The sequence below is a fragment of the Ambystoma mexicanum genome, chromosome 8, assembly GCF_040938575.1.
Source record: "Ambystoma mexicanum isolate Mex_15411 chromosome 8, UKY_AmexF1_1, whole genome shotgun sequence".
NCBI lineage: Eukaryota > Metazoa > Chordata > Amphibia > Caudata > Ambystomatidae > Ambystoma > Ambystoma mexicanum.
Window position 1 is genome coordinate 62,540,692 of NC_090929.1, and position 25,144 is coordinate 62,565,835.

Sequence of the window (25,144 nt, forward strand, 5' to 3'; positions counted from 1 at the left end):
GCCCTACTAATGTCATTCCCTTTGAAAAGTAACACTGAGGGTCCCATTAGAGAATTTAAAGATCAAATGGAACAATTACTCAAAGACATCTGTTGGAGACATCGTGAAGGGTCATACACTGAAGCGATGCAATCTCTTATGGGGAGAAGGCTAGAGCTGTGGGACTGGCTTGAAAATTTTGACCATCTACGCAAGCTAAAAAGATATAGCTTTGTGCAAAATAGATTATACACATATAAGAAACCGCAGACATATCTGTCGCTATGCCCATCCCTTAGGCTCAGGAGATTTATACTGCTACTAAGAATTGAATATCTTCCCATAAGGATGAACACAGGGGTGATAGATAAGCTACCCAAAGATATACGCTACTGCCGTCTCTGTAGGAATTTGGAACATCTTGAGACAGCTAAGCATGTACTCACGGAATGTTTGGCAATGATAGATGATATAATCACGCATCTGGGAAAGCATGTACATAACATGGAAACCATAGGGGACATGCTTTTCTGGAATCATTGTATCAACACCAACAGCATAAGATTGTTAAGAGCACTTTATTCTATCTGGCTTAGGGTAGAAGTTAAGTTGGGCATATCTATATAATGCTTGGTGGGAATTGGCCAGGTTGCGCTCCTATATGGAAACTGTGATATTGCTAAGTGTATCATAAAATAGTTGATTATACCCATGACTATGAGGCAAAATGATTAGTACCTCTGGTTTACATGGTAGACGATGAATTATAGAGAAAGTGAACGAATCACTATAACTCTGCATTATTTGAATTTGAATTTTTTAATGTATATATATTGTATTGTATTGGAATTTTATTCAATGTATGGTTTTAGTATATGTGTAAAGTTTATTATTTAAACTATGTCACATTAAAATTATTATTATTATAGTGTGCACAAGGTCAGCTTTTCAGCTGGAAAGGGGGGGGGAATGGGGTGGGGGCTCAGCAAAGTCTACCCCATTCATTCTGCTCCCATGATTATGACGTTCTCTGTTGTCTTTACACTCAATGGGCCTCATTACGACGTTGGAGGAAGTCATGGCGCTATTAGCGCCTGACTACCTCCAATACCGGTATCATGTCCGGTCCCATTCAATGGGGACTTACCGGTATATTCTGACCTTTGCGGGACCGGTAAGTCCCCATTGAAAAAGCCATTCCCCATTCCCATTAAAGCCCCCATAGGACTCAATAGGAAGGGGGAAGGTGCTAATAGCGGTACCGCAAATTGCGGTACCGTTATTAGCTCTGAAGTTCCTTAATGGGTCCCTTCCATAACGCCTGGTAGGACCAGGCGTTATGGAAGGGACCTGCTAAGGGACATCGTAATAGGGCGGTAAGGGATTACCGGCACCGGTCTCCTTACCGGTGCCGGTAATCCCTTACCGCCCACCTCGTAATGAGGCCCAATGTCTCTTTTTGTCCTTACCTTCCCAGAGGGGTGTCACATGTTATTGTTCTCTTCTGCCATTGGTTTAATTTTGTTCATGTCCATCCAAGAGTTGGCCTCCTTGGGGGAGTCGAAGAACCAGGTTTTCCCCGCATGTATCACTTTCAACTTCGCCGAGTACAGTAGTATGTATTTCACCCCTGTCGTCGTAGCTTGTCTTTCGTTGGAACTAATTGGCCTCTTTGCCTTTGGACCTGCAGGGAGTAGTCCGGGTAGATTGCCAACCTGGCTAACCCTCTCTGGATTTCTCCTCCCTCTCTGGAGAAGGCTAGGATATTTTCTTTATCTCTAAAGTTCAATATCTTTGCAATCATTTGTCTGAGTGGAGCCACGGGAGGGGGTCTTCGGGTCAGTGGTCTGTGGGCTCTCTCTACAGTAAACCCATGTGAGAGGGATCCTGGGCCAAGTTCTTGTAGCAGCATGTTTTCAATATATGTGGTAGGGTCTCTGCCTTTCCGCTCCTTCCGGCAATCCAAGGACACTAATGTTACTCCTCCTTGCCCTTCCTTACGCATCCTCTGCTCGCTCTTGCAGCATGAGGACCTTCTTTGTCAGCTCCCTGCAGGTCATTTGTGGTGGTCGATATTTCTGCTACTTTTCCTTCTGTCTCACCCACCCTGCTTCCCATGTTCTGCATGTCTTGCCGCAGGAGGCTCACATCGCACTTGATTTCATCAATGCAGGATTCCAGGGACGACCTTAGGGCCACAATTACATCTAGGACTCTGATATCAGTGCCTTCTGCCGAGCACTCATGGCTATTCGACATTGGTTGCCCTGCCATCTCTATAGGATCCTGGTTGTGCTCTCCTTTTTTGGCAAACGCTTCCATTGTCGTCTGCGGGGTTGTATACGAATTGTTCGTTTTACACCTGTTCGAATTACAATTGACCTTTTCACAATTGACCGAATTGTGAAGGTCAATTGTAACATATATGTGGGGGGAAACCCTCCACAACCCCCCACCCAACGCCAAACCCCCAAAACCCCACAAACTATTTGGGTAATACTGTCTGCGGTGGCCTTACAGGGGTCTTTTTCCTGTTCTCTTCCGGCATGAGTCCCCCTTGCCCGGTCCTGTGCTTTTTCCATGTGCACGTGTCGTGGTAGTGCTGGCCTTTATTTTGCATGCTCCGTGTGTATAATTATCCCTTTTCTGCTCAGCGGGGGGGGGGGGTTCCCTGACCCTGTATCCTTGCGGTCCCCCCACTCTGCTCCAGTACTGATTGTCTTGCTGGAGGCATCCTCAGTTGCCCCTGTGAGCCCTGCTGCTAGGATCTGTTGCTGTTTCCGGGCTCTCTACTGCCCGTTTTAGAGCTTTTTGCAGCCTCACATATGCAGGAGAGCCCAGGGCCAGGCGCTCCGCACTCTTGGATCAGGGGAGGGCTGGTCGCAATCCTCCGTTCTGGTCCGCTAGCCACGCCAGTCTGTATCTGCCAGCTGATGGTGCCACTCTTCCTCCACGTCCCTCCACCAGCTCCTGTGCCTCTGTTTCGCAGCTCATCTCATCCCCCACTGGGCCAGCCCCCTACGCTGCACAGGCCTGCCTTACCTGTCTGTCTTGGTCCTGGCACTGCCGCTGATCATCTTCTCGCTCCTCTGCCTTTTCCTGTCTCCGCCGTGCAACTCTTGGTGTGCAGGACAACTCCGGTCGTGTTCCTGCTGGCAGCGGTTCTTCACCGGTCCTTTTCTTTGGCTCTACCTGCCCTCTCGGCTCAGCCTATGATGACGGTCGCCATTTTGAAGGCAGTCCCTGCTATCTTCTCTCCGCTGTTCGGCTTGCCAACGATCACCATACGTATTCCGTGGCAAGTCAGAGGATGTTTTTTTGGACCCTTGGTGTTTCACACCCACTGCTGGGGCATTTTAATTGCTATTCACTCACTCTTTGAGTGTTAAAGAGGCCACTCAATGCCGGATCTTCACGGGAGCTCTGAACAGACACGTCCAGCTTGCATTGCTGTTGGCACGCCCCCCCCATAATTCCCAAATACTTAATGACATGCTGTTACTGTACAAATCCCTGCCATGAGAAAACCCAAAGAACTTTTTATGAAAGGTCATCCAGACAGACTAATCTTTGTACTGAATTCATGAAATGTGACATCCTTTTACTATCAGGAATCTGTCTTAAGTAAGGGGCTTAATCCCAAAGTTATTTCCATAACATCTTCTAACTGATAATCTGCAGTTCACAAATCAACCAAAACTTTATAGCCATAGAAAACTTAAGACCACTATGGACTCGAAGGACCATGATGCCTATGGTACTGGGACGAGGAAGAGGGACAAGGAGTTGATGAGGATCAATGGTGTTCCTAAAGAGACCATGCAGTCTTGTTTCACTTCAAATCATCTGAGTGGGACATTTAAATGGAGAAAGCATCCACAGGTGCAAGGAGAAGGAGTCGCAGAGGCAGAAGCAGTCGGAAGCGAAGCTGAAGCGGTTGGAACTGAAACCATAGTGAGAATACCAGCAGAAGCTGACGTGGGAAAAGAAGGCGTGTGGTGCTGCAGAGTCCGCCCAGCGGGAAGTGGAGTCAGGAAAGGCAGAGGGAAGAGAAGCCCTGCTGTTTGGGAGACATGCCCCATACCCGACGTGAGTCTCTCCGGTGTGCTGAGGGGAGCCGAGACGCAACAGAGCCTGCAGAGTTCAAGAAATGGACCGGGCAGCCAGAGCAGTCACAGGAGGGCTAGCAACCACAGTGCCGGACTGCAGAGGATCTAATGCAGCATCCGTGAGTGACACAAAGACACCATAGAAAGCTGGGAGTTGGCCTGAAGCAAGAGGTAACCCCCGGGGTGCTCCGAGGCAAACAACTAATGATAAAAGACAATTTTGAATTCCCGAAAGGAATAGAATAAAAGGACAAGCCGGGCACAATTCTCCTTTTAAACTTGGGGAAATCTGTAACCCACATTGCCAAAAGCCAAGAAACTACAAAGAAATAAATGGGCAGAACAGGTGCATTTATCCTTTTGCAAGACATTGGCTTGCGGAAACTTGCAACCCACATTGCCAAGAGCCAATAAATTATAAAGAAGATATAAGAGGGCCATACGGGTGAAATTCTCCTTTCCTGAGAACACCAGTTTGGAGGAACCTGTAACCCACATTGACAACAGTTAAGAGACCATAGAAACAGGCAAACATTGTGCAAACCTCACATGGGATATTGGTGTGCAGAGCATTGGAACAAATATTGCCACTAGTAGAAGAGAACATTTATAGTTGTAAGAGTTTTACTTCCTGGAAGGCGAGTACACCAGGAAAGGGACAAGTTGTAGTTAGCCCTGGCAGGTGAGTGGACCAGGGAAGAAACAATGCCTTTGAAGAAGTGTGTTTGTGGTAAAAAGTGTGGTGGAAAAGGAACTACTAACTTTTATTATCCTGACAAACTACTGTAGCACAAAAGACATTTGTGGTGCTGCTGTGCTGAAAAGGATTTCACCCAGAGAATAATTGTGATTGTGGAAGAAACCGTTGCTTTGTTTTTGTTTTTTTTAACAAGTTTTTTGTGAAAAGGATACTGTGCCTCATTACGAGGCTGGTGGTAGCTGGGCCTGCCATACAGGCACGGCTGCTGGTATTTTATTTTTTCCGGCGCCCAGAAATGGGCAATTACTGGGTCATTACGGCCAGTATTTGCCCATTCCTGGGCCCTGGGAAAAATACTTCCCCATTCCCATTGAGCCCAATAGGGCTCAATGGGAATGGGGAAGCTGGATGCACCGGCACCGCAGGCACCTGGCAGGCAGAAAGGCACCCGTGAGCACAACTCATAGTTTGCCGGTCCGGGAACTACAGTACCGGCAAGCTTACTGGTACCGTAGTTCCTGGACCGGCAAACTTGTAATGAGGCCCAGTACTTTACCAAGGTGCAAGCGGTATTGGATAAAAAATACATTTTCATTGACTTTGCTGAACCAGAACTTTCTCAAATAACTCCCTGAATTGATCCAGGGGAAGGTAACCAAACCCTGGTCACAGGGGATATACATTGTGGGAATTATAATTTTGCACAGTTTTGTTACAACTGAAACTAGAGACATTTGTCTTATTCTCCTTTAGCAGGTGGTCGGTGGTATTGAAGGGAAAATACATTTTCTTGTTGAATTGAACAGAACTTTGTGAATCAGAACTTTTTCAAAGTTCTTCTTGAATTGATCCAGGGAAAGGGGGTCAAACCCTGGTCTCAAGGAGCACTTTGTAGAAACTATAGGTTTGGACTTTTGCACCGTTTTGTTGAACTGAAGCCAGATATATGTTCCTTGTATGCTTTTGTCTTACGTGTTAGTGTGAGGGTCAGATGCATTTGGACACTAGGTCATCTTTCTTTAGTTTTAATTTGCCAGGTAGGGACATCCTCGTTAGGATAGGGACAGACACCTGTTTATCTCACCCCTCTTTTACTTTAATAAAATGGAAAACACTGAGAAAACTACAACTTTGGGCCTCATTACACGGTAGGCGGTAGGGATTTACCGGCACCAGTAAAATACCGGTACCGGTAAATCCCTGCACCGGTAAAATACCGGTACCGGTAAATCCCTGCCGCCTTACTACGAGGTCCCTTAGCGGGTTGGAGTTTTAACGCCTGCTTTTTGCAGGCGTTAAATACCAACCCGCTAAGGGACCTCGGAGCTAATTACGGAACCGCAAAATTGCGGTGCCGTAATTAGCGCCTTCCCCATTCCCATAGAGCCCTATGGGGCAGAAATGGGAATGGGGAAGGGCAATGGCGGAAGGGGGATTTACCGCCCCTCCAACCTTGGGATGGGGCGGTAAATCCCCTTTCCGCCAAGGCGGTGCCGGTATTTTACCGGCATGAGCCATGGCGCTAATAGCGCCATGGCTCACCGCCTACCGTGTAATGAGGCCCTTTGTGTCCATCGCGCATTTCTGACCCCTCGCAGTAAGTACCAATTATAAACTGACAATGTAATGTTCACACTGCCTAACCACCAAACCGAGCTTCTTCTCACACTGTGTATTACTTCTTTGGTTTGTGCATTATTTGGGTACAAAGTTAAGGGGGGAAAGAGAGGTCCAAACCCTCCCAATGTATGACGCACCTTTTCATCTATCATCTCGATCAGGTGACAAGATTTGCCGATAAACTATTGTGTTAGGAATTCTCTGTCTACTATGAAGTGTACCAATGGGGTTCTCTGGGGCAAGATGGGGAGCAATGGGACACAGTTATTTATTTAAAATGGTCTCTCTCCCTCAAGTGCTTTACCTCTTTAGTATGCTTCCCTTCAGGACACCCAACATATACGTTATGAAAGTGGCAACGTTCCTACTGAAACTCCTATGGAAGGGGCAGCGCTGCACTTAAGCAAGAAACTATTGAGAACATTTCAGGGGAGGATGAGTGAATCAGGCATCACGCTGTACTACTGGGCTATGAGAATGCCACAGCTGTCAAGGGCTGAAATTATTGAAGGTGAAAGAACGTATTAAGGATCTACACGAAGACCACTTCTTAAGGCCTTGCTCCACTTTTTATTTTTGTCACCTATTACAAATTCCCCACTAGATCTTGAACGCTATTCATAGGAGGGAGGGTATGATTGCTGGCCTCACATCCCAGGTCCCGATTTGGAAAATAAAATGTGTCCAGATAGGAGTCAACACGTTTATTGGACGAACTGGAGTGGAAAGGGCCACAGGCTCTGTGGGATTCTATTATCCCCTGTCCTTTTTTCAGCTTACCTAACAGTGACTTCTGGATATACTTGAAACTAAGACACAGTCTGACTTTGATGCACAAAAGACTCGAAACAGAAGGACTAAGGGGCTCGCCTTTTCATAATTTGGTCAGGACTTTTGCAAACGAAAAGAAAGCCACCACTAGGACATATATGAGGGCTATTCGTCAAACTGCAGGAATCGTGAAAGTGTGACCTGGACTCCACTGGGGGTGATCAAACTTGGGACTCCCCTCTAGAGGTTTGGTTGGTATGCTGAGGACTCTTAACACCTGCATAATTGTGTACCGTATTCTACATCGAGCCTATTGGTACCAAACCCACCTTAAAGACTGTAGCCCTGCGTTGTAGTACTCTTGTTGGAGATGTTGTACAGCTGAGAGCTTGTTCATGCTATGATGCAGTCCAGTTGGGAAAAGGTTGTGGGTCAGGGACCTTGAACATGCTTATATGGTATTAGTTGAGTTGGTGGACAGAATCCCGTCTTGCCACCGTTAGGCATCTCCCATTCCCCTTCAGGACTAATCAAATCATCAACCGAAGGTAGCAGCCCACATCCTTTCTAAAAACGAGAATGAGCATAATGAGACATTGGAAAGAACCCCTGATGAAAATATTTCGAGAATGGTTAGACCTTATTTTACAAGTGGCCGCTTATGAATGCTTGATTCTGAAGGGTACCATTGTAGAACAGAGGGTTGGCCTGCTTTGCAATACTTTTCTCCAAGTTTTGTAGTTCTTGTTATTTCCCTTGACACTTTTTGGGGGAAAGGTCAAAGATTGGGTGGGTGGACCTACAGTTCTTAGATATCCAGGTTTGGGTACTTTAATGTTGTAACATATCTTTTTTTCTCTTTTTTACTCTTAAATAATGTTCTGTCTGATTTCAAACTGTAAAATTTTAATGAAACGATTCTTAAAAAACAAACTGATGGATGCAGTAAAACCAAGATTCTATGAACGTCTGTTTTTTTACCCTCAAAAAGACAGGCTTGGGATTCCAAGATGGCGGCCGAGCCGGGTAGACGTGCGTGAGCGTAGCTCCGTCCCCCAGCTCGGGCCGCAACAATTCGAAGCCTTCAAGCTAAGCAAACACCGCGCCCAGTGAAGCGTACCCTCCCTCCACTACCTACGGAAGGTGGAGAAGGAAGAAGAGGAAACGAGACCCTCGCTCGAGCCCGCCAGCAGAAGACGAACCAGTGCGTCGCTCCGCACCAGAGCAACACACACAACAGGGCGTCCCGGAGAAGGCTCGAGCCGCAGGGGACGACTCCAACCCAGTCAACAACCTGAAGCGCCGCCGGGCAGAAAGAGGAAGAGGACCGGTTCGTGTGGGCCGGGCCCGGAGAGCCGCGGGGCGCATCACTCCACTGGGGGCCCCCTCTCGGCGCGAGAAGAAAACGGGCAGAAGCCAGGCGCCACCGGGCGGATCGAGCGGAGGAGCAGGAGGCCGGGCCCCAGGCAAGAGCGGACCCCACGGAGATTGAGCAGCCGAGGAGAGTCCGCAGCCCGAGCAGAGACGGACGCCCTCCACACGAGCACCGGCCGGAGTCCTGAGGGGAAGGCGGCAGAGCAGTCGGAGGTGAAGAAAATCGGTGGGCCGAGCAGACCTGCAGCAACCACAGACCACAGGTACGAGGCCGGGGAGACCTATCGGGAGTGGCGGGAAAGGCCCCTCTCTCCACACGAACAACACCAGTGACCCCAGGGCACTAATACGGGGGCACCGGCAGGGGAAGGGAACCAACATCCCCCGAGCGTACACAGGATAAGCTTAGGGGAGCGGGCCGAGCACCCATCCCCCCCACATTACAACTCAGAGGAGCCGCAGGGCCTCGACCCAAAGCCAACCCGCCCAGCGACAACCCCAGCCAAAGTGGTGTTGGGATAAACACCTCATAGTGGGCTAGGGGGAGCCAGATAAACATGTCGAGAGGCCGCGGGGGATTATGAACGACTCGGCAAAGGGACACAGAAACACCCACTCCCTACGGGGGAATCCAAAAGGTCTCATAGCGGGGTAAACCCAGGAGAAACGGCGAGCCCCAATAAAAGCGCGCGATTCAAAGGAACCTCCAGTACACAAGACTAGAGGGGGCGACCCCACAACCCGAACCGATACCACGCGGAAGGACCCCACCAAGGGCTGCAGACAGCCAGGCCATTTTGAACACTTGCTAGAACCCAAAGTCCTAAAACGAACAAACATCCTCAAATGTCCGGCTGATAAAGACACATACACATGTCAAAATCCAGGGCAAAACAAAGATTACAGGCCTCCGAGGCAAACAAAAGTGGTCCCAAGCACGCCCAGGATCTGACCCAATTCTGGGGTACAGGAAACAGAGACAACAAGCAGCCAAACAAACAGAAAAACAAGGTGGAAGACCCTACAGATCGGACAGTTCACACAGATATGGCCTCGAAAGACAACATGAAATCTTGGTTTAAGGAATTCCAGGACCAGTTCATCTCCTCTACCCAGAAGCAGTTTGAAAACATGAAAGGGGACCTAAAGCAAGCGGTCCATGAACTGTAAAAAGACATAGAAAACCTCGAGGAAAGGACAGATACCCTGGAAAGGACGGTCCAGAATATGGATGAGGAAGTGCTCCAATATTCAGAAGCACAGGACCGCCTTGCGAGAGTGGCGTTGGAGCTGGAATCACAATGTGAAGACTTGGAAAACAGATCCAGGAGATCAAACATAAGAATTAAAAATATGCCGGAAACTGTTGAGGACAGAGACCTGCGCACGGCAGTACAACAAGTCTTCCAAGACATCTTGAATGATGGCTCCGAAGAAGAAATCCTCATTGACAGAATACACAGAGTAGGCCCTCGAAGAGCAGGAGAACCCGGAACCCGTCCAAGAGACGTTCTAGTGGCCATGATGCAATATTTACAAAAGGAACAAATCTTAAGGAAGGCCAGGACCCTAGACCAAATAAGAATGAATAGGGAAGAAATACTCCTGTTCCAAGACCTAGCGCAGTCAACCCTCAGAAAGAGAAGGGAAATGGGCCAAGTAACGAAATTCCTTACCGATAAACAAATCCGATATAAATGGACATTCCCTTTTGGTCTCCTGTTCACATGGGAGGAAAGACAATGCCGAATCACAACGTGCGAGGAAGGCCTCAAGATACTGGGGTGCCAGGATCAGGAGACTGACCCCCCAAATAAAAGTGCGCCCCCACGACAAAAGAGAGAACCGAGGGGATGGCAAGCTGAAAAGTGGAGAACAAGACTACAATCACGTAAACCAGTGAAAAACTAAACCTACACAAAAATAAACCACTACGCAAGAACAGATGGAGGGAGAGGTGATGAACGCACAGAAGCTACAGACAGGGCAGGTGCTAACATGAAAGTGCGGCCGAGCCAAGGGATGGCTTAGGTATCCACACCACAAGCAGGGTTTAGGAACCCCTGCAAACTTCTATACCTGGGATGTTAGAGGGCATGGAGCAAAGGCACAACCCCGGAGCATCCATAGGGCCCAGTGCCCTCCTCAGGATCAAAGTTGGGGCGGGAAGGAGGGAGAAGGGGGGGGGGAGAGTTAACCACCGGTACAATTGCGCACAACGGAGACCCACAAGATGAACCCAAAAAGGAACACAAGCCACACATGAGAGAATGGGGCCAAAAATTCTAACGTTCAACATCAGGGGCCTGAACACGCCAGTGAAAAGAAAAAAGACGGAACACTTCCTGCACAGAGAGAGGTTTGACATAATAACGCTCCAAGAAACACACATACAGAAAAAGAGGAAAGGCCTCACCCGGATAAGAGGATACAATCAAATTCTCCAATCCAATGATGAGGAGAAAAGAAAAGGAGTGCTGATAGCATTCGCTAACCACCTGAAGGTCCAAATCAGAGCGCCCATGGCAGACAAAAACGGCCGCTACATCTTTGCGAAGGTTCAGTTGGACAATCGCCTTCTGACTCTAGCAACCCTCTACGCGCCGAACACGGGCCAGGAGGGCTTTATCAAAGACACGATCAACAAATTGGAAAACTTTGCGGAAGGGGAGGTTATCCTGACGGGTGATTTTAACCTAGCTTGGAACCGGACAGAAGACCGATCGAATACCAGAAATTCCCAACAGGGATCTCCCTCTCCAGCGCTTAAACAATCAATACAGAATATGGCTCTTGAAGATGTGTGGCGGAGTCTCAGAGGCACAACAAAAGGACACACGTATTACTCACATGTACATGATTCAAGCTCTAGGATCGACTACTTATGGGTCACAGGAGCCCTGTTGGGAGAAATCCAGGACATAGAAAAAGGCCAGATATCGCTTTCAGACCATGCCCCGCTCTGGATCACACTTCCCAAACTCCGGAGCAGATCAGGCCTTTGGAGATGGACGCTCCCCAGAGACATCATACAAGACCCAATGGCCAAAGAAACAATTAGAGAAAAGATTGAGGACTACTTTGAGCAAAGCGACACCACGGACGTCTCCCAGAGTACGATATGGGAGGCCTTCAAAGCGGTGATCAGGGGACAAATAATAGCGCTGAAAGCCCAAAAAGACAAACTTTCGTACAAATGGGAAGACGAACTGGAGAAAAAGCTGGAAGATATAAGAGAAGGAATGAAAAAGAATCCCACCAGGAAAATCAAGAGGGCATTTCGCCACATCCAGAGCCAGCTTGACTTGATCAGGACGAAAAGAGCAGAAACCCAACTGCTGCACACAAAACACTGGTATGCGATGAAATCAAATAAAGCAGGCAATTTGCTAGCACGCCAACTAAAAGGTAAAAGGCAGGATCAAATGGTTCACTCCCTGAAAGACGGACAGGGAAACAGAAAGACTCAATCGAGGGATATTAAAGAAATATTCCGAGACTTCTACCAGACCCTGTATACCTCACAGCACCCAAACGAAAAGGGACAAGAGGACTACCTAAAAGATATTTCGCTCCCTACAACCCCTGCTGAAAAAGCAGCCCTGGATCAATCAATAACGATTGAGGAGGTCACAAAAGCAATAAGGGATCTACCCAAGAATAAATCTCCAGGACCAGACGGCTTTACGGCGTTTTTTTACAAAACATTTGCGGAAATTTTAACGCCCTATCTCACCAACCTCTTCAACACATTCAAGGTCTCAAACTACATCGCTGCGTCCATGAACAAGGCAAGAATGTTAGTCTTCCACAAAAAAGGGAAAGATCCGGAAAACCCGAGCTCATACCGCCCAATAGCCCTAATCAACATGGACGCCAAACTCTTCACAAAAGTAATCGCTAACAGGCTAGCACCCCTGCTCCCCAAGCTGATACATCAAGAGCAATCAAGGTTTATTCCCAACAGGAAAACCCATGACAACATCAGGCGAATAGTGCACCTCATAGAGAAAGCGGGAATCATGAAAATGCCATCAGCTATAATTTCGATAAGGATGATTGGGGCAAATTACAACTCACCAACAGCCAGGATAGCAGTCAATGGGGAATTGTCAGACCCCATCATAATAGGAAGGGGCACCAAGCAGGGGTGCCCCCTGTCACCCTTTCTGTATGCAATTTTTCTCAAACCCTTCCTGGCTAAAATCAGAGCGGCCCCACTTATAATGGGCATAGAAATGGGTGGCCATATGCACAAGACAGCCGCCAACGCAGATGATATGATGTTGACCCTTACAGATCCAATTAAGACCCTCCCCTTACTTATTCAGCAGATAGGCGAACATGGAGCAATATCCGGTCTAAAGATAAATAAACAGAAATCATTGGTAATGGCCCTGGCAGGAGATATTAAGGAGATATACGAGACAACGAAAGACCTACACCTACAAACGGCTGCAGAAGGCGTGAGATACATTGGAGTGACTCTGACACCAACCATAAAAAACTTCTACAAGGGGAACTACCCGAAACTCTTAGATGATGTAAAAAGAGACCTGGACAGATGGAATCCGTTGTCGATCTCTTGGTGGGGCAGACTTACAGTCATCAAGATGACGATCCTTCCCAGGTTGCTGTATTACTTCCAAGCTCTTCCCAGTCGGATACCGCCAACCTTTTTCAAGACACTCACCAAAATAATATCCAAATACATATGGCAAGGCAAGACACCAAGATTGTCACGACAGGTTCTCACGGCGCTTAGAGTAGACGGAGGTATGGTGATTATGGGTCCTACACAAATGGATCACAGATTCATCAGAAAAATGGTGGGAAGCGCAGGACAGAGCAGTAGCAAGATCAAACCTGCGACACCTCCTCTGGAGGAAACCCGAGCACAGGCATCAAAACATCAAAGCAAGTGAAATTATGAGCACCACCATGGAAATATGGGACAAAGCAACCAAGAAAGGAACGCTCACGATAGACACAGCCCCATTCATACCAATGTTTGACAATCCAGACTTCCCCCCAGGTGCGGAAAAAGTAGCATTCCAGAAATGGGGAGACGTGGGCTGTACAAAAGTGGGAGACATGTTCGACGGACAGCAGATTAGAACATTTGCAGACTGCCAGGACATGCTGGGCCTCACAGAAAAGGACAGGTTTCAGTATGAACAAATCCTTCATTGGCTCTCAACGCCAAGAATTACCAGGGCATTGACCAGAGAACCCACACCCTTTGAGACATGCATGTTGACCCAGACGGGGGAAAAGAAATTCCTATCTACCCTATACAAATTCATAAATGCCCAGGAAGAAAATATAACATGGCACTACATGAAAAAATGGGAAATCACACTAGGGAAACAAATAATGAGGGAACAATGGACATATCTTTGGCAAACAATCCCAAAATGGACTCGAGCGATACAAACGAGAGAAGCATGGACCAAAGTGATGACCCAATGGCATTTCACCCCAGAAAGATTACACAAAATGTTCCCGACAGTACAAGGGAAATGCTGGAGGGGATGCGACGCGATGGGAACTTGGAGACACATCTGGTGGAACTGCAAAGAGCTACAGCACTTCTGGTCGGAGGTGAGAAAGCAAATGCACAAACTCTTCAAGGGCACCGAAAACCTAGGAGAAGAAATATGGATGTGTGGCCTGTGGGCCCCCCGAGATAAGTCTCTCACCAAGACACAAAAACGGAACTTTATGGGCCTTCTCATAGCGGCATGGCTAGCAAAAGCGCAAAAATGGAAACAATAATCCCCTCCAACCACACAAGAATGGCTCCACAGGATATGGACCTTTGTAGCAATGGAGAGAATCACATACAACCCCCAGGGGGACAGGCAGCGCTTCGCTACAGATTGGGGTGACGCCATTGTATACCTGCAGAGTGACTACATGCTCCAGTGGTGCCTGCATAACCTACGTATTCTGGACATGTTCACTGGCTAAGATCGAAACAGCAGGGTTTGCAGTAGGACAGCACAAACGATAAACCGGTGGGGATGTAGGGGGGTGTGGAGGAGAGCGATTAGGGACTATGTTGAGTCCCGATGTTTACTGTTTAAAGAAATGCCAATAAAAATGTGTTTAAAAAAAAAAAAAAAGACAGGCTTGTAGAACGTTTCAATAACCCCTGAAGCACATCTTCACAAAACTAGTTGAACATGACTTGAACATTTCGGACAAATTAAATAACTTTGGATGTTGTCTGCAATCCGGAAGACCCCACAGGCTTCTCCTGGGTTCTCCCTGTTTGATCTGCTGTAGAGCCAAAATCTCTGGGATCTCCTAGAGAAGATGCTGTCAAAATCGCCCTGTTCGTACAGAGGAAATAGCAAATGGTCTTGATACATAACATCATCTGGAGACATTTCCTCAATCCTGTGAGAGGCAGTGATCCAGCTGTATGCAAGGAGAACAATTCTGATCTTTCCAAGTGGGGGATAAGGTAATGACCCGCCTCGCCAGTAGCAGGTTTATCCTGTGAACTGGCTAAAGGTATACAGAAGCGATCCTGACCCTTTCATGGTGGTCAGGATCATAATTCAATAACACCTCCAGTGAGTACAGAGGCAAAAGCAATGGAAATTACAGCAGAACTACCAGCTAGCCTCTGCCCAACAAGACTTCTCTGGCCACTGGCAACATTGAAGAGATGTCTTACCGGAAGTCCCAGGACAGGAAAAAGGATTTTTCTTCCACATTTGAAAGTTAATCCGATTAAGACCCTCCTGTACGGTGTTAGCCAGGATAGAAGTGCTCAGACAGGAGGTGGAGAAGATGCTGGGTGTAATTGAGCGAAATCATAGTAAATGGTCATCCCCTATGTTTCTGATTGCGAAAGGATGCCACATGGCAATTTTGCATCAACTTTCGGAAGGTTAATTACCTTGGAAAAATTCAATTAATATCCAATGCCTTACGTTAATGAGTTAATAGAGAGACTGTGGACCTCCGCTATCATCTCCACTATGGACTTAGCAAAGGGTATTGGCAGATACCTTGGGCCCCAGAATATTGGGAGAAAACAGAATTTTCTAAACTAGAAGGGCTTTTTCATTTGCCAGCCCTACCCTTTGGCATACAGAGCCCCAAGACGTTTTCGAGTGACTTATGGATAATCTACTGAGAAAACACCTGAATTTTACTGGTGCCTTTATTGATGACATAGTCCTCCATAGTAAGAGGTGCAAAGAACACAGAGCATCTCAGCTTAGTTTACCAGACTCTTAAAGAGAACAGGGTTAATGGCAAACCCTTCCAATTGCAAATGGGCTAAATCATGGCTGTTTGGGGCCTGAACTTCACAGTGGGTAGTGAAGGAGATGTCAAGTGGCAGCAGTCAAATCAGTAGCATTACCAACTACAAAGAAAGAACTGTGATCCTTTCTGAGCCTGATCGGCCAGCTATTAATGATGACGATTCATACCGCCCTTAAATGATATCTAGCAGGAGGTCGATTGAAACACTTCTTGAGCCATGCACCCTCACTTAGTTAGCAAGGCATGAAGCTATCAATAGACAAATCATAAGGCTGTTCCTGAATCTGCAAGCCTATTCCGTCATAGAGCAGTACGGGGAAGGGAAACTACAGATCAGTGAAGGCTTTTAGTATATTAGCTCAGGAAAAATGTTGCAAGACTGGCCTACCAGGGCAATCTAGCTACCTGGGGCAGTTCAGGATGGGAGCAGCAGCGATCCTCTTACAGATTCTGGGTCATGCCCTGACTTAAGTGACGTGATCGCCAACACTGAGGAGGGAGTTATACCTGTGCTGTGTGTCCATTACCCCACATTTAGTGCTGATATGCAGAGCCAAGGAAGTGCAGACCACTGCCACAGAGTTATGGGATTTGGCCATGGGAAAACCCAGGGGTTCACTTGATATTGAAGCCAAGGGTGCAGCAGAGGAGATCGGTCCAGCACTGATGGTAATCAAACACAGTGCCCTATCTGGAACCGGTATCCAGACTAGACGAGTATAAACTACAAGAGTGTGCGGACTGGACGAGTGTGCGGACTGGACGAGGGTCTGAACTAGACGATGATAATGACTGACGAATCTGTGAAGCGGACGAGTAGGAGGAACGGACGAATATGTGCAACGGACGATACCTAATATGCTTTGGAATGATGGAAACACTTGAAAACATACATCATACCACACCCCACGCTTACTCTCCCCCTTACACCACCACTCATCTAGAACACAGAGATACTATGACACCATTCGGTATAACTGTTCTCATATCTACATCTCCCTCTTACTCCACATCACTCTAAGTAATCATTGCTGGTTGCACACCCCCCAGCCAGGCGTTCTCCTCAGGCCTAACGCAGACACACTTGTTCTGGTTAAAACGGACCAGAGCGAACACATACTCCTGACCTCTCAACCACCACACCTACTGCTAAGAAGCAGCTACCACTCGACTTCCGCACCAGCTGCACACATACCTGGTGCGCACACGCACTTTTGGACTCCCTCTCCTCTCTACTGACCTGAACTTCGGTTCCCAAGGGCGTTCAACCTACCAGCGCCTTCAGACCATACCAATGGTATATAAGGCGCTATATAAATGCAAAATAACATAACGTAACAAGAAATAGAGAAGTAACTGTGGAGTGAGGTCGGGGGATGGTGGAAGCTATGGGGGGGCACATCTGCAAACGGGGAATTACACACAAATATATCAGGACTAGGGTGGAGATTCAACAATAGGAGAAAGCTGAAGCTAGTGGGAAGGAGACCCACGAAAGAGGACAAGACCTGGAACCCAATCAAGAGCCCACCAAAGAACATGACGGAATTAATGAGTGGGCGGGGCTTCCACCCGATCCAAGATGGTAGCCAGAACTTTTATAATGTTGCAGACTCACAGCTATGAGTACTAAAACGAAAACAAGTGGTATGAGCGCAGGAAAAGCCAACACACACTGACAACATGACATGCCAGTTGGAGAGGACAGAAGAACAAATAGCCACAGGGAACAAGGCTAGATAAAGCCTGAGGGGTGGAGAGAAGAGGGAGTTACAGGAGTGGCGAGCAGAGACTGTTACCCAAGGAGAGGGCAAAGCCAATAGGAGCCAGAATCTTGAAGCTGCCAGAAGCAGAGAAGCTTGAGAGGAGACCTGGAGAAGGTCTGGGGACTTCTGAGGTCCAGGGCTAAGCTTCTGTTATGCACAATCAGGGAATGTCCCTGGAGCAGGATCCAAGGTTTGCCACAGGGAAGAAAGGTGGGCTCCCTTGAAAATGTGTGGGCAGGGCACATTGTTCTTAAAAGGGCAAGAGGCCACCATATTTCTTCTAGGTCAAAAGAGTGATCCCTTGGTAGTGTTATCCCTTATAGGATGAGAAAGGCACCATACCCTTCAAACTGAAATGGGCCGCTATAACCCCAGGCCAGGAAGAAGTGAACTAGGCACTATCCTAATCGTGTGAATTACACATGGCAGACCAGTTGCTATATCGCTGTGAAAAGGCAGCTGGGTGCTTTATTGCTGTGACTGAGACAAGAAGGTACTGGGCACTATATGTCTGTGACTGAGCCAAGAAGCACATGGGAACTATATTCCAGTGACTGAGCCAAGATGTGCATGGGAACTATATTCCTGTGACTGAGCCAAGAAGCCACTGGGTGCTATATTCCTGTGACTGACTGAGTCAAGGAGCAGCTGCGTGCTGTACTGCTGTGACGGTAGACTGGGCCAAGAAGCCACTGGCCGCCATACTCCTGTGATTGGCTGAATCAAGAAGCAGCTGGGTGCTGTATTGCTGTGACTGTAAACTGAGCCAAGAAACTCCACTGGACACTATATTTCTGTGTCTGAGCCAAGAAGCCACTGGGCACTATATGTCTGTGACTGAGCCAAGATGCGCATGGGAACTATATTCCTGTGACTGAGCCAAGAAGCCACTGTGCACTATATTTCCGGAACTCAGCCAAGAAGCCACTAGGCACTATATTTCTGTGACTGACTCAAGAAGCAGCTAGGTGCTGTATTGCTGTGACTGTAAACTGAGCCAAGAAACTCCACTGGACACTATATTTCTGTGTCTGAGCCAAGAAGCCACTGGGTACTATATTCCTGTGACTGACTGAGTCAAGAAGCAGCTGCGTGCTGCATTGCTGTGACTGTAAACTGAACCAAGAAGCTCCACTAGACACTATATTCCTGTGGCTGAGCCAAGAAGCCACTGGGTGCTATATTCCTGTAACTGACTGAGTCAAGAAGCAGCTGCGTGCTGTATTGCTGTGACTGAGCCAAGAAGCCACTGGTCGCCATACTCCTGTGACTGGCTGAATCAAGAAGCAGCTGGGTGCTGTCTTGCTGTGACTGTAGACTGAGCCAAGAAGCCACTGGCCACTATATGTCTGTGACTGAGCCAAGATGCGCATGGGACCTATATTCCTGTGACTCAGCCAAGAAGCCACTGGGCACTATATTTCCGGAACTCGGCCAAGAAGCCACTAGGCCCTGTATTTCTGTGACTGACTCAAGAAGCAGCTGGGTGCTGTATTGCTATGACTGTAAACTGAGCCAAGAAGCTCCACTGGAAACTATATTCCTGTGGCTGAGCCAAGAAGCCACTGGGTACTATATTCATGTGACTGACTGAGTTAAGAAGCAGCTGGGTGCTGCATTGCTGTGACTGAGTCAAGAAGCCTCTGGGCGCTATATTCCCGTGACTGACTGAGTTAAGAAGCAACTGGGTGCTATATTGATGTGAGTGAAGACTGAGCCAAGAAGGCAGGCGGTTTTGAAGACGGAGAACATGGGAGAGCCTGATAGAGGACCCTGACACTTTTGCATATGACACATTCGGACATTGTAGATTTCGGCCAACCTAAAGAGGAATTCCTGTTCTGTTATAGGTGAACCCCTAGTCCTTTGCGATTACTCCTAACCCCATCCTATCCACAAAAACACGTAGTCCTGGAGGCACGTGCTTCGTTGCGCTGGCACAACCCCACAGTAATGCAGAAACAGGAATAACCACACACACGCGATATTAAAGAAACATAGCAGAATACTTACCTTCCCCTTCCTAGCTAAGCACAAGTAGCAGTACTATGATGACTTATAAGTGCCCGTATCTCTCTGCCACAGCACATGCAGTACTCGCAACTGTATGCCGGCGGACTGTGTAGTGCCTAACAACCTTCAGGGAGCACTTTCCCCACACATTTGCGGGGGGCTCACAAATGCAGCAACACTCGCATCACCTGCATACTGCAGCACTGGCACTCCCTCTACTGCAGCACTCCCCGCTCTGCACGCACGCTGCAGTACTGCACATGCCGCAGCACTCTTCCAACATGCAGCCCTGCGCACATGGTGTAGTACTCACATGCCCTGGTCGCCGTACTGGTTGAAGAACTCCATGTGGTTGCAGGCTTGTATCCAGCCCACGATCCATGTCTCCTTTGCGGGCACGGGGGGCACAGACACGTGTGCCGAGGCGCGGAAGTGGGGGGTCCGATAGCGCAGCACCACGGCCGAAGACTCGTCGATGCTGGTGGGAATGGCGTCAATGGAGGCGGAGAGCTCGGACAGCACGATGCTGTCCCGGAAGACCTTGGACTTGTTGCAGCCCAGGCTCTGCAGGCACCCCATGGTGTTTAGTACCAGCGCGATCTCTAGCAGGTTCATGCAGTCCGGGGGACGGTGCTGCATCGACAGGCCGTAGTGCTGCTGCTCGTGCTGTTCACAATCCCCTGCCAGGGACGAAACCTCCTCCCGGATGTAACTGTTCTCATCGCTAGTGTCCGTGTTCAGAGCCATAGAGGAAAACACTCCTCCATCTCAGGGGGGCTGAGTCTGGGGAGCCCCCCGTTTCTCTGCTTTTTCTGCTGCTGCTGCTGCTTTGGGGGCGACCAGGATCCGTGTAGCCCGCCAGCGATCATAGCATGCCCTGCAGGGGTCCTGGGTAGGGTCTGCTCTTGGGTGCGGGTGCGCCTCTGGGGTTCTGGGTGCCGATGCGGGGTTCGCTGGCAGGTCTTGGCTCCGAGTCCTGAGCTCTGCAGGTGCAGCGGTGGAGGCTGCCGTGCGACTCTCGCTGGGCTCGCAGCATGGAGCGGGCTCCCTCGGCGGCCCGGGGCTGGTGGTTCCCTCGGCGGCCCGAGGCTTGCTGTGCTCACAGTGTCGGCTCGCTGCCCTCCTGCCGGGGGGTCTGCGCCCAGCGCCGCTCAGCGCTATCCAGCCGCCTCGTCAATATCCGCCTCTATGACCGGGGCACTGACATCAACCCCCGGCAGGCAGGCAGGCAGGGAGAGGAGAGGGGACCCCTGCACGGGATAGTGCATGGGGGTGCGTGCGGAAGGTATCTATTACACAGGGTAGGCTGGTCGCATGTTACACTGAGATACCGGGAATCCCTTGCACTTGCGCTGTGTGCAGGGGCGCAGGGAGAGAACCCCGTCCATACGAGCCGGGGTCCTTACACTGGGGGAGCCGGTGGGTCACGAACGCAGGATTTGGGGGAACCCCGTGCAGGCGGGTGCCATACATAGTGGTCTGCCAGGGAATCCCTTACATAGAGAGGCTGGGGGCGGGGGTTATAGGAGGGACCAGAAGAAGGAGGGATCACTTACACACAGGATGCTAAAACCGGCTGTGGATCTCTTAAACAGCGGGCCTGGAGGAGTTCCTTACAGCGGGGATCTATCTCCCGCACATGGACGCGGGGGGTTCCTAGGCCGGGGGTCTCGTGTCCATTCCATCGCGGGTCCTGGGGTTCTGTTGCGGAGGCTAAACGGGATCATTGGCAGGGGGCTTTGGGAGGTGGTCCTTTACACCTGTCTTCCTGGAATGAAGATCCCACAGATCCCCGATCTCGGGATATGGGGGGTCCCTAGCACGGGGAGCCCTGCTGACGGAGGTGTACACTAAACGGACTCGGGATGCTCCTTGCGCGCTCTTTATGCTGCGGACCCTTAACCTTCCCTCCCAGCACTGCGCCCAATCGCAAAGAACTCCCCGCAAGGTCTGCCCGTGATTCCCACCAGGAGGGGCGCCCGGACCACACGCAGGATGTCTGGCTTCAGGGAGCTAACTCTACCGTGCGTTGGACCGTCAGTCGTCCTTGCCCTCTGGGACACCGTCCAATGTGTCTGTCAGATGGGTGCGCTATGCGGGAGTCTGTCAGTAGCGTCTGTTTTGCAGCAGCTTGTCGGATAGATTTGTTCTACAGGTGTCTGTCACCCTGGCAAGTTATTCAGACGTGCCATACACGCAGATTCTGTCAGAAGCGTCTATTCTGCAGCAGCTACCCGGATAGACTTGTTCTACAGGTGTCTGTCACCCTGGCAAGTTATTCAGACGTGCCATACACGCAGATTCTGTCAGAAGCGTCTATTCTGCAGCAGCTACCCGGATAGACTTGTTCTACAGGTGTCTGTCACCCTGGCAAGTTATTCAGAAGTGCCATACATGCAGGCGTCTGTCAGAAGCGTCTGTTCTGCAACAGCTTGTCAGATAGACTTGTTCTACAGGTGTCTGTCACCCTGGCAAGTTATTCAGAAGTGCCATACATGCAGGCGTCTGTCAGAAGCGTCTGTTCTGCAACAGCTTGTCAGATAGACTTGTTCTACAGGTGTCTGTCACCCTGGCAAGTTATTCAGAAGTGCCATACTTGTAGGAGTCTGTCAGAAGCGCATGTTCTGCAGGAATGTTACAGATGTGCAGCAGTCCACACTAGTCAGAGGTCTACTAAGCAACTTGTTCTGCAGGCATCTGCCCGTCAGATATGCATGTTGTGACGGAGCCTCTCAGATGCGCCGGCTGGGCAGCGGTCGGCCAGAAAGGTCTGCGCAGAAACTTGTGAACGTGTCTGTTTTACAAGGGTCTGTCATATATGTGTGTTATGCAAGAGTCTGTCAGATGGGCCTGCTCCACACATATTCTCCTATATGCAAGTTATACGGGAGGGAACCTGTAGACAGGCCTCTCGCGGGAGTAGCAGATAAGCATGTTATACTGGAGCCTGTCGGATGGGCCTGTTTTCCAGGAATCCCCGTTAAGCATGTTATGCGGGAGCCTGTGGCATGGTAGGCAAGGCGTCTCAGATATAGAGCCTCTCTGATAGGCCTGTTTCTCAGGAGTCTCAGATATGCATGTTATGGTGCTTGGCAGATGGCTTGTACCCCTCCGAGAGGCCTGTTTTGCAAGAGTCCCAGGTACGCATGTTATACGGAAACCTGTAGATGAGCCTGTTTCCCGGGAGTATCAGACATGCATGTTATACTGGAGCCTGTAGATGAGCTTGTTTCTCAGGAGTCTAAAATATGCATGTTATGCGGGAACTTGGCAGATGGCTTGTACCCTCCGAGAGGCCTGTTGTGCAAGAGGCCCAGATATGCATGTTATATGGGAGCCATATGGGAGCCTATAGATGGGCCTCTTTGCAGGAGTATCAGATATGCTGGGATACGAGTGCATGTCAGATGGGCTTGTTTCGCCGGAGTCTCATATATGCATATTATAAGAGAGCCTCTCCTATAGGCCTGTTTTGCAAGAGTCCCAGGTATGCAGGTTATACATGAACGTGTAGATGGGCCTGTTTGCAGGAGTATCAGATAAGCATGTTATACGGGAGCCTGTCAGATGGTGCTGTTTCGCAGGACTATCAGATATGCATGTTATACGGGGACCTGTTTTGCAGGAGTATCAGATATGCTTAGGATACGGGAGCCTGTCAGATGAGCCTGTTTCGCAGGAGTATCAGACATGCATGTTATACGGGAGCCTGTCAGATGGGCCTGTTTCGTAGGAGTATCAGACATGCATGTTATACAGAGGCCTGTCAGATGGGCCTGTTTCGCAGGAGTATCAGACATGCATGCTGTACGGGAGCCTGTCAGATGGGCCTGTATCACAGGAGTATCAGACAAGCATGTTATACAGGAGCTTGGCATATGGTTTGTTCCACAGGAGTATCAGAGATGCATGTTATGGTGGAGGTTGTCAGATGGGCCTGTTTCGCAGGAGTATCAGACATGCATGTTATACGGGAGCCTGTCAGATGGGCCTGTTTCGTAGGAGTATCAGACATGCATGTTATACAGAGGCCTGTCAGATGGGCCTGTTTCGCAGGAGTATCAGACATGCATGTTGTACGGGAGCCTGTCAGATGGGCCTGTATCACAGGAGTATCAGACAAGCATGTTATACAGGAGCTTGGCATATGGTTTGTTCCACAGGAGTATCAGAGATGCATGTTATGGTGGAGGTTGTCAGATGGGCCTGTTTCGCAGGAGTATCAGACATGCATGTTATGCTGGAGCCTGTCAGATGGGCCTCTTTCGCAGGAGTATCAGACATGCATGTTATACTGGAGCCTGTCAGATGGGCCTGTTTCGCAGGAGTATCAGAGATGCAGGTTATGGTGGAGGCTGTCAGATGGGCTTGTTTCTCAGGAGTATCAGACATGCACTGGAGCCTGTCAGATGGCCTGTTTCGCTGGAGTTTTAGATATGCATGTTATACAGAGCCTGTCAGATGGGCCTGTTTTGCAGGAGTCTCAGACATGCATGTTATACCGGAGCTTGGCATATGGTTTGTTCCCCAGGAGGCTCAGGTATGCATGGGATATGGGAGCCTGCCAGATGTGCCTGTTTCGCAGGAGTATCAGATATGCATGTTATACAGAGCCTGCCAGATGGGCCTGTTTCGCAGGAGTATCAGATATGCATGTTATACAGAGCCTGTCGGATGGGCCTGTTTCGCAGGAGTATCCGACAAGCATGTTATACTGGAGCCTGTCGGATGGGCCTGTTTCGCAGGAGTATCAGACATGCATGTTATAAAGAGCCTGTCAGATGGGCCTGTTTCACAGGAGTATCAGACATGCATGTGATGCTGGAGGCTGTCAGATGGGCCTGTTTCGCAGGAGTATCAGACATGCATGTTATGCTGGAGGCTGTCAGCTGGGCCTGTTTCGAAGGAGTCTCAGACATGCATGTTATACGGGAGCTTGGCATATGGTTTGTTCCCCAGGAGTTTGAGGTATGCATGGGATATGGGAGCCTGCCAGATGTGCCTGTTTTGCAGGTGTCTCAGGCAGAGGCGTTGCTGGGGTGGGGGGCCTATGGGGGCTAAAGCCACTGGTCTTTTGGTTGTAGCCCCGGATAGAATCTTAGGAGCTACAACCAAGCCACGGGTCTTTTCCAGACCTAGCAACACCCCTGGTCTCAGGAATGCATGTTGTAGTGGAGCCTGTCAGATGGGCCTATTTCGGAGGAATATCAGACATGCATGGGTTACAGCAGCCCATCAGATGGGCCTGTTTCAGAGGAATATCAGACATGCATGGGTTACAGCAGCCCATCAGATGGGCCTATTTTGGAGGAATTTCAGACATGCATGTTATTCGTAAGCTTGGCATATGGTTTGTTCCCCAGGAGTCTCAGAAATGCATGTTATACAGACGTCTCAGATATCTGCTGTGCAGGAAACTGTCAGCTCGGTCGGTTCGGCAGGGGTCAGATCTGTATTTTCTGCGACAATATGCCGGATGTGACCTCTGTGCCAGAGACAATACCATATGTTTATTATGAGAAGGC

The 25,144-nt window shown here is 49.1% G+C and overlaps 1 protein-coding gene across 1 annotated transcript in view; it reads right to left on the reverse strand.

Annotated features, from left to right (window-relative positions):
• The window catches only part of FAM78A (family with sequence similarity 78 member A), a 249,147-nt gene extending 227,831 nt beyond the window's left edge, over nucleotides 1–21,316 (reverse strand). Inside the window, exon 1 of the mRNA XM_069609282.1 lies at nucleotides 19,933–21,316. Within this exon, the coding sequence (XP_069465383.1) occupies nucleotides 19,933–20,366 (434 nt within the window). The 5' untranslated portion in view covers nucleotides 20,367–21,316. The remainder of the gene's footprint in view (nucleotides 1–19,932) is intronic.
• Between the last annotated feature and the right edge of the window lie 3,828 nt (nucleotides 21,317–25,144).